The sequence below is a fragment of the Mandrillus leucophaeus genome, unplaced genomic scaffold, assembly GCF_000951045.1.
Source record: "Mandrillus leucophaeus isolate KB7577 unplaced genomic scaffold, Mleu.le_1.0 Scaffold82, whole genome shotgun sequence".
Lineage (NCBI taxonomy): Eukaryota > Metazoa > Chordata > Mammalia > Primates > Cercopithecidae > Mandrillus > Mandrillus leucophaeus.
Window position 1 is genome coordinate 894,362 of NW_012108919.1, and position 8,646 is coordinate 903,007.

Consider the following 8,646-nt stretch of genomic DNA (forward strand, 5'->3'; position numbering starts at 1 on the left):
ACAGCCCTCTGGCCTGGAGTCCCTGTCTCCTCCACCCCTCCCAGATATGCCTCAGCCATGTGCGCGGCAGGTCTGGCTGGGGAAGGCGGGCCCAGCTCGAGCTGCAGAACTGGAGCAGGCTGTGGGGGCACAGAAGTGGCAGGGAACCACTCAAGTTTGTCGTCGTGCAGATGCCTCTGCAATGCATTCCCTGGCTTGAGCAATGGAAGATAAAACCCGGCCTGTTTCTCTCCTGTGCCCGCAGCCTGGGGGCTGTTTTTGTCAGTCCTTGGAGAACAGTCTTCGATACATTCAGGGAGGGCAACGTCAGGCTCGCCCGACATCCTCTCCAGCTCCCAGGACAGGCTTTGGAAAGTGAGAGGAAGTGGCTGAGGTAGGTGAGTGGTTCTCAGGGTTGCACGATGGAGATTTGAGGAGGAACCCAGGGTGATCAATGCAGCAGGAATCTGTTCCAACAACCCCCTTCCCCCAAAAAACAACCAGACTCAAGATGCTGATAAGAATTCTTTTATGTTATTCCAATAAAAAATACATTCATACAGAAATATAACAATCTTGCAAAAAACAATTTCAAATAAAATCTTGTAAAACAAAATTTTACAAAAATCTTACAAAGATTCTTTAGATAACAGGGTGCTTCCAAAAAAAAAAAAAAAAAGAAATTTCACTAATAGAAATTTTTTTTTTTTAATTTCAAGCAAAAAGTTTCTGCTTGATTGAGGCTCAGTTATCACCTGAACAGAATGTACTTCTTTATGTACGTGCTAATTATGAAAATCACAGGCATTGACAGGTACGGTACCCAGCCCCACCCAGGCAAACGGCTCCGACGTGTTTCGTAAGTGAGACAAGCCAGTGCAAGTTTTTTTTTTCGTCTTTTGTTTACCTTCTTGCTTAATGGAATTGTTATGGCTAAGCACACAGAAGGCCAAAAAAGGAGTTTTCCAAACCCAGCAAATCAAGTGCTTGAATTCCGAACTGCTGAAAGAAAACTGCACTTCCCCTCTAAGCAAAATGAAATGAGTTCCTTAGGTAAATGTATTCATCAGCTCCGATTTAAAAAAACAAAAAACAAAAAAAACCAGTTATGTGAGCGTTAGTCATTGCTCATTTCCAGGAAGATCAAACAAAATACCAGCCCAGCCAGACTCACATGTGTGTATATATATATAAAGCAAAGAGCCACACCCACAAGCCTGCAGCTGGGTGAAATATCAGCTGTCCACGCTGTGGTATGCCAATTCGGGGAAATTACTCCTCGGAAAAACTGGAAGAATCTACATGCTGGAAAAAATAGCTTCATCTGCATAAAAAGTGTTCTACAAAAGAATCCCTGTGGTTAGCTCACTCTTAGGTTAGATCATCTAATAAGGCTGAAATTCAAAATCAAAACCTTAGTGTGTCCGAGTCCAGCCTGGGTTCCAGCATTCTGTTCAGGCCCCTTCTGAACGGCCAAAGGTGCCCCATTCCAGACCTGCCCATTTGATGGACAGAGCGGACAGCCCGGAACAGATTCAAGCAAGAAAGACCTCCGTACATCGTTAAATTAAAGATAAAGCCTCTATAAAAGTTAGGTTCTAGTTTTCATTTTTACCTCCTTTATGGCCATTTTCAAATACTTCTTCACAGGCTGTGGAATTTTCTAGCTAAACATTCTAGTTTCTCCTTAAAAAAAATATTTATATATTATCTATATATATAATATATATATATACACACATACACATACTATACACACAAATATACATACACAAGAATTCTGCCCACTTTTAAAAAAAGTAGTATACTTTCTGTATTACCAACAGATAGCTAGACAGATATGTGAAACTTGTGCCTTTTAAGCAAATACATTAACATTGGGTTTATTTTTTTATACTTCTGTATCTTTAATATGTGTGAAAATGTTACATATTAAACACAGCCGGTGTGTGATCTATACAATTGTTGTGCAAGGTCTATATGAAAGTCTCAAGGTGGCAGAATTGGTCAGATTTTTCCATTTTCATGTTTTCCATTTGAACACTGACAGTCAAGTTGTCTAAAGTATTGAACAAATACTGACATGTAAAGGGAGTTTCACTCTATGTTTTTGTGAAGGAGGACCTTAAAGAGATTTTTTTTTTTTCTGTGTTATATGTTGATACAGTACACTGCCAGGTGAAAAAAGAGCCTTAATTAAGCATGCATCGCCCACACCCCTGTATGAGACCCCCACATAAGGGATCGCTTGCGTAAGGCACCATTATGAAGGTCAACAGTGCATTAACAGCTAGAAAACCAGAAATTAGTCCTCAAGGCATAAATAAGAGAAACATAGCTGCATGAGAAAACAGTTTCTAAGCGTTAGTGGTTTTATCCACCCAACTGAGAAAAATTTTAGGTTCTTAGTCTAATGAAACATTAGACCAATTCCCGGCCCCAGCTTTGTGACACTTAATACGTGTCCAATTTCTTCAAAGGGCATCACACAATTCTCCAAAAAGTTACTTCAAATTCAGAAGCATTTAAAAATAATCCTGTGTTGCACAATGCCTTTCTGGAAGGGGAGTGTTACAAACTCGGAGGGGAAAAAAATTGTAGATTGCCAGGCCCGGATGGCTAGGGGTCACTGTATTAGACAGACTGGATCTTAGCTGCTCATTAACTGGAATCAGTATTGCAGTCCTGACTTAAAAATGGAAAAGCATATAGTTCCCCAGACCATGCATGACTTTTTGTATTCTAAGGAAAAGTTAAATGGTTGTGTTATATTTGTAAATACACAGCTTATACAATGGGTTACAAATGAGCTATGTTGTAGCGTGTAGAACAAGCTACTTGACACATTGCACATTTAATAGCTGCACCAGACACTAAGAGCTCCTCTCACGCAGAAAACAGGGAGAGAGGCTCTCCCTCCCCACACCACTCGCCACTCTGGGGTCCTGAGTTCCCACGCCCACCCTCCAAGATTTTCCTTTTTTTGTTTTTGTTTTTTTGTTTTTTTGATTTTTGTTTTTTTCTAAGGTGCAGACACCCCCTCCCCCCACCCCCGGAAATGATTGGTGGTCATCTCATCTCATGGTATACTCCTTACACACAAAACATTCAAACTACTTTTTTTCCATCTCTTGCAGTCTTGCTAACCACAAGGAAAAAAAGTTGGCCTCATCATACAGTCAGTAATAGATCCTCAACATACAATCAACCCAACCATTAACATTCTCAGTGTGCATGCTCACGGCAAAGGCTTAGGCGCCACTTGGAAGGTCGGGTACCAGTGGCGAGTCCAGGATCACCCACATACCATGCACCACGGGTGCTATGCCGCTTCTTACAGGACTGTTTTAGCCCTCAAAAGACCTTCCAAGGAGAGGCCCTGGAGGCAACTGGGTAGGGTGCAGAACGGCATGCTTTGGCTGGAACACGCATCCCTCCTTCCACGGCCGGCTCTCAGCCTGGAAGCCTTTTAGCCTACAGGATCCACCTCTCTGCTCCCTCAGAGGTGCCTCTTCATGTGCAGGGCCAGGTGGTCAGACCTGGAAAAACACCTGCAAGGGCAAATCAGAAGCACAGAAGTTAGGTTCCCAACCCTCGCCAGTGTTCCGGACCAGCGCCCTCACCTCCCTGCCCTGCCCAGCCGAACCCCCTGCAGGGAAAGATGTGATTCTCCTCCCAAGCCTCATCAGTGTCTTCAGGGACAGGAGGCACCAACTGATAGGAATGTGAATTAAGAATGTCTCCCGTCAGTGGCTGGAGGTTCTCTGCAGAATCTGAACGGACTTCATTTCTAATTCTTCAAATACGAAAACTGTTGAAAGGCCAATTTCCAAACACTATCAATAAACGGACTCCAGTGTCAGGTGTACCTGGAACCGCTCTTCCTAACCACGGCCAACGAGCACACCAGAAACTTTCTAAAAAGTCCCAGGCTTGAAAAGAAACGTTCACACATGGGAAACCGTGTGCCTTCCTTCCCACGTGCCCTGCACGCCTACATAACCCTGGTCATCACATTCCCAAGGCCCCACGCTCCCTGCCCAGCGCCGTCCTCAGGCACGTACCTGTCACAGTGGGAGCATTTAAAAGGCTTGGCCCCGGTGTGCTTTCGGAAGTGCCTGGTTAACTCATCACTTCTTGCAAAACGCCACTCACACCCTTCCCACGAGCATCTGTAAGGCTTTTCTCCTGCGGAGAGAGCACAGGACAAGCGGCCCGTGACTTCACTGACCCACAGACAGAAGGGGGAAATTCAACCCCACACGCAGTGACGGGATGCGAGGTCAGGGACCCAGTGGCTTCTGGTATCGGTAACACACTTCAAGGAAGGACTACAACTGGCAGCCTCGGAGAGACAACAGGAGCTCTCTCCTGACCCAGTCTCAGGCCTCCCACTGCTGTCCAAGGGACACGGCTTCGGCAAGGCCCGTGGTGCTGTAATCAAAGTTAACGTGGAAGAATGACCACGACTCAGACCAGCAAAATGCTTGCGGGACAAGGTGTCAGCCTGCCGGACCCACGGCCCCCGCAAAGGCAGAGCTATTGCGTTCCCTATGGTAACTGTTTCTCCCAAACACACTTCTGTTTCGTACTCACTTCCCTATGGAATGAGTCTCTGCAGTTTCCTCAGGACAGTCACCTTTCTACAAAGCTGCAGTGAGGAGCTTCTGGAAAGCCCCAGCGCAACGCCCTGGAATCACTCTCTAAATGGCAATCCAACAACCGGGTTCACTTCATTCCTTGGTCAAATCATAAATATGAATTTACTACAAGGGCTACCTGAGAAAACAAAGTTGCCAAGCCAATCCTAGGGTATGCTGAGACAGGCCTGGGCCTGGATTTCAGGCCACTTGGATCTCAATCTCAGCTGTCACCAAGCCTGTCTGGGACTGACTCTCAGCAATTTGCTCTCCTACTGATAAGAGAAAAGTCTGCATCACGTGATCATTAAGACCTTTCCCTGCTCTAAATTTTCTGATTCCTCACCAATTATCCTAGAAATATGTCAAGGTATTTTCAAATAGTACTTTCACCTAAGGTACGGCATTTCATTAAGAAATTGTTTCAAGCGGTATCAGAAACAAAGGCTGCATGAGACACAGAGAGGTTCTCGGGAAACACCCGCTGATCAGTGCTGCTGCTAACAGAGCAGGCCGGTCCCACCTGGGCCTCGGGTCATCAGCATCAAACCCACATACTCCATGCTGCCCAGCAACCCTCTGTCCTGACCCGAGTTTCATTTAGGAAACCCAAGGGCAACTCGAGGTAGCCTCGCGCGTGTGCACCGGTGAAGGGGCAGCGGCCTCGGAACCCGGGCACTGCTACGGGGGGGGTGGAGGTTTGGGTGTCCATGGAGAAAAGGATCTAGTCTCTCGTTTGTTTAATCTGAAAACTGTTACGCATTTATCCAACTCAAAAGTCCAGTCTTTAGGATTCTACTCTGAGCTCCACAAAGACCCAATGCTTTGGTGGAAAACATCTGAGGAAGTGAGGATTTGTCTGCTCTGACCACATCCCGTGGAGCCAGCCCTGGCTCCCTCCAGGGCTGGTGCAGTGCAGTGGCGCCCACCAGCGGCCGCCCTCCGGGGCCCGCGTGGGCACTGACCTGTGTGCGTCCGCTGATGTGCTTTCAAGTGGGAGCTTTTGGTGTAAACTTTCCTGCAGCCGTTGAAGTGGCACCGGTGCACCCTCCTCCTGCCGTCAGGGGAAGCATCGCCACTTCCCTTGTCACCTGGCTTCCCCGAAGTCCCGCTGCGCACCTTCCCTGGCGAGGGCAGCTCCCCAGGCACACAACCCCACAGTTGAGAAGGTTCCCTGCTCAGTTCCGGAGAAGATGGAGGCGTGGAGGTGACAGAGGAGCTCAATTTTCCCGAGCTGACCAAAACTTCGCCAATGGGGTCGGAGGTAAACTTGGCCGTGGGAGAAAGTTCCTCGGAGCTGTCAGAGGATTCGCTGCTGACATCTGAGTTCAGGCTGTTGGTCTCTAAGTTGTAACAAAAGCTCGGGCTGATGAGAGTGTCCTCTGGAGGACTGGAAGATATCTTCAGTTCCGATTCCTCCTTTTTCTCCCGAGCCAGAATGATTTTGGTCCACAGATCTTCCTGGCTGTCAAATTTGATTTCTGAGGCTGAAACATAGCAGGGCTCACTCTGGAGGTAACGTTCCAGCTCCAGGCAGGTCTGTGCAAAATGAACCAGAGAAGGCACGTGATTGCTATGGCGACCAAAAGTAAAAGCAAAAGCAATTTCCAAAAACATGCAAGAATGAAAGACAGATACATTGCTGCCCGATCACTACAGGGGCAAAACCTTTCATAATTAAGCATCCATGTCCTTACGGAGGTTAGAGGAAATCTGTTTCTAGAATGGTAAGAATTCAGAGGAAAAGTCAGAGGGCGAAACCTCTCCTGGCTTTCCCAATGTTGGGTCAACGGCCACAATGAGTGATGATTACTAAGCCGGTTTTTTTTTGTTGTAGTTACCAGTGTTGATGTTTCTCATGAAACCACAGGAAGAGAACCGGCCCCACACACATACCCCCCCAACAGGTTCAACCAGATTATGTGACATTGTCAAGAACCATGTGTTTTAAGGAAAGCCCCAGCCATTCACCCTTCACACCCCACAGATACCCACACAACAGGACAAAAAAACTGCACGGCACACAGCGTGTTCTGAGGGACCCCCTTGGGGACACGTCTGACAACACAGGGCCACACTCGGGGGAGAGGAGACAGCAGCTGTCTGTATTCAGGGGCATCGAATGGAGCTGCAGAAAAACCACCCATTTCCTGTGCAGCCCAGACCGCCTATGTTTTCACAGAATGCCGTTCCCAAGTGCAGGCCCTTGCATGACACAGAACTTTAATTACTTCTACAGTGGTCAGAGAAAAACAAGGAACTTCAACAACAGGAGTGCAGAAATAATTCCAGCATGGCCATCTGCTATTGTGAAGGATGCAAGGGGAAATTACTCCACGGCCCTGCTGGGAGTCCCACAATGAACAAGAACTTTATCTACTGGCCAAGAGTACAACTGCATGAGTCATCACTCTGATTTCTTTCACGCAATGCCAAAGGAGACTTCCTTTTGAAATTCTGATCAGCAGCCCAATAAGGACCCAGTTCAAATGGACATGCAGTGTGGCATGGACAGCGCCCCTTCCCCAGCCCCGCAACCAACCTTTCAAGAAGCTACAACTGCCGAGATCAGCATCCCCTCTCCCCACCATTTCAAACTTTCTAGCCACTGGAAAAGAAAAATGGTAGGAAACATTTTAGGATTAAATTATGTCTGCCCTGATTTTCACGAGGATCAGTTGCCTGCATGTCCATATAAGGTTGTCTATACTACTGGCAATTCTACAAATTTCAGTTTCTACACCACTCTGCTCTGGTGAGCACATCATTTTTCCGGGCAGGGACTATCCTGAGCACAGCCCACCCCGGGGGCTCAGGCTGACTTAGCAGTGTGCCTCTCTCCTGCCACAGGCAATCCCTCCCCCTCCCCAGGCTCGCACACAGCCAGTGTGAGCAAGCACACGGGAAAATCATGGTTTCCCCTTTCCCCCGAAACTAGGCGTCTGAGTTACAATGCACACTACAGCGTTCTGAAGAGGGGCAGCAGCGATATATCTAATTGATTTTCCAAAGAAAAAAGAAAAGCACATTTATGGAGATCTTGTTAAACTTTAATAATCCGGCTAATTTAAAATCTCCATTACGCTGATGAGCACCCGGGACCTGAACGAAGCTCTGGGAGAGTTTAAAAGCCTCCGAAGGCGACCAGGAGCCAGGTCTGGCCGTTTGCCCAAATCCCAAATGCCCGAAGGAAACTACTTAGATCAATTTCAATCACGTCCCAGGGAGCAGCTTCTTTGAGGAGAAAAAAACAAGAGGGGGAGGGGGGAAAAGGCAGGAGAGGATTGTGAACAATTAAGCAGGCGTGTGAAGGTTGCAACACCCTGCATTTCATCCTCCTTCAAGCTTTCGAGGCTTGGAAACCCACAGCCTCTATTTGATCTGGCAATTCACTTTGTGACGAAAAACAAACAGCACAGCAGGGCAGGGAGACAACAGTAAACCCTCCTGCGATCGCTGGAGAGACAATGGGACGAGTGTCAGTCTCTCTCCCCTCGGGCGATGCTACCGATAAGCACAGGGCCATGGTAAGTTTCTTAAAATTTCCAATGCCCCCAAATTCCAGTTCTACGACAACGTCGGAAACCGAGGTCCTTTTTCCCAAGCTAAGACTTGAAGCAGTTTGGACGGGCTCATTGTCACAAGACTGACAAGTCACTGGAGTGTACACAGTTTTGTTTATTTTTATTTTTCTTGGTCAACAAGAGAAGCACGTAAGACAAATAAGGCAGATCTAGGGGAAATGTTAGGCATTCCAAAGAGGGGAAAACACATGGGAAATGGTCTAGAGTTTTAAAAAACGAAAAAAAATAAAAATAAATGAGAGAGCTGGTCTACGTTCTGCTGGCAAAATGTGATATTTTTTAAAAAGCCGTTATGTACAAGCACCAAAAAGCAAAACAAAAACAAAATCTTAAAAAAACAAAAAACAAAAAACAAAAACCTTGGCAGGCAGAGCAAGTTGGTCCCCATGACAAGCTCCAGCTGTGGCGTCTGGAGCAGGGACAGGCTCCGAACTCGTGCCAGG

General features: G+C 46.9%; 1 protein-coding gene across 4 annotated transcripts; it reads right to left on the minus strand.

Annotated features, from left to right (window-relative positions):
• Window positions 1-491: 491 nt before the first annotated feature.
• Window positions 492-7,184, minus strand: KLF6 (Kruppel-like factor 6). 4 transcript variants are annotated; one of them, XM_011967909.1, is made up of 3 exons: window positions 5,711-7,184; window positions 4,044-4,167; window positions 495-3,530 (listed from the first exon to the last, which is right to left on the minus strand). In XM_011967909.1, the coding sequence occupies exons 1-3, from the start codon at window positions 6,234-6,236 to the stop codon at window positions 3,479-3,481; spliced, it is 702 nt and encodes a 233-aa protein (XP_011823299.1). In that variant the 5' UTR covers window positions 6,237-7,184; the 3' UTR covers window positions 495-3,478. The 4 variants fall into 4 exon arrangements, with proteins under 4 accessions (XP_011823300.1, XP_011823297.1, XP_011823299.1 ...); XM_011967908.1 differs by having other exon boundaries at window positions 874-3,530; window positions 5,585-7,184; XM_011967910.1 differs by lacking the exon at window positions 4,044-4,167 and having other exon boundaries at window positions 492-3,530; window positions 5,585-7,184.
• Between the last annotated feature and the right edge of the window lie 1,462 nt (window positions 7,185-8,646).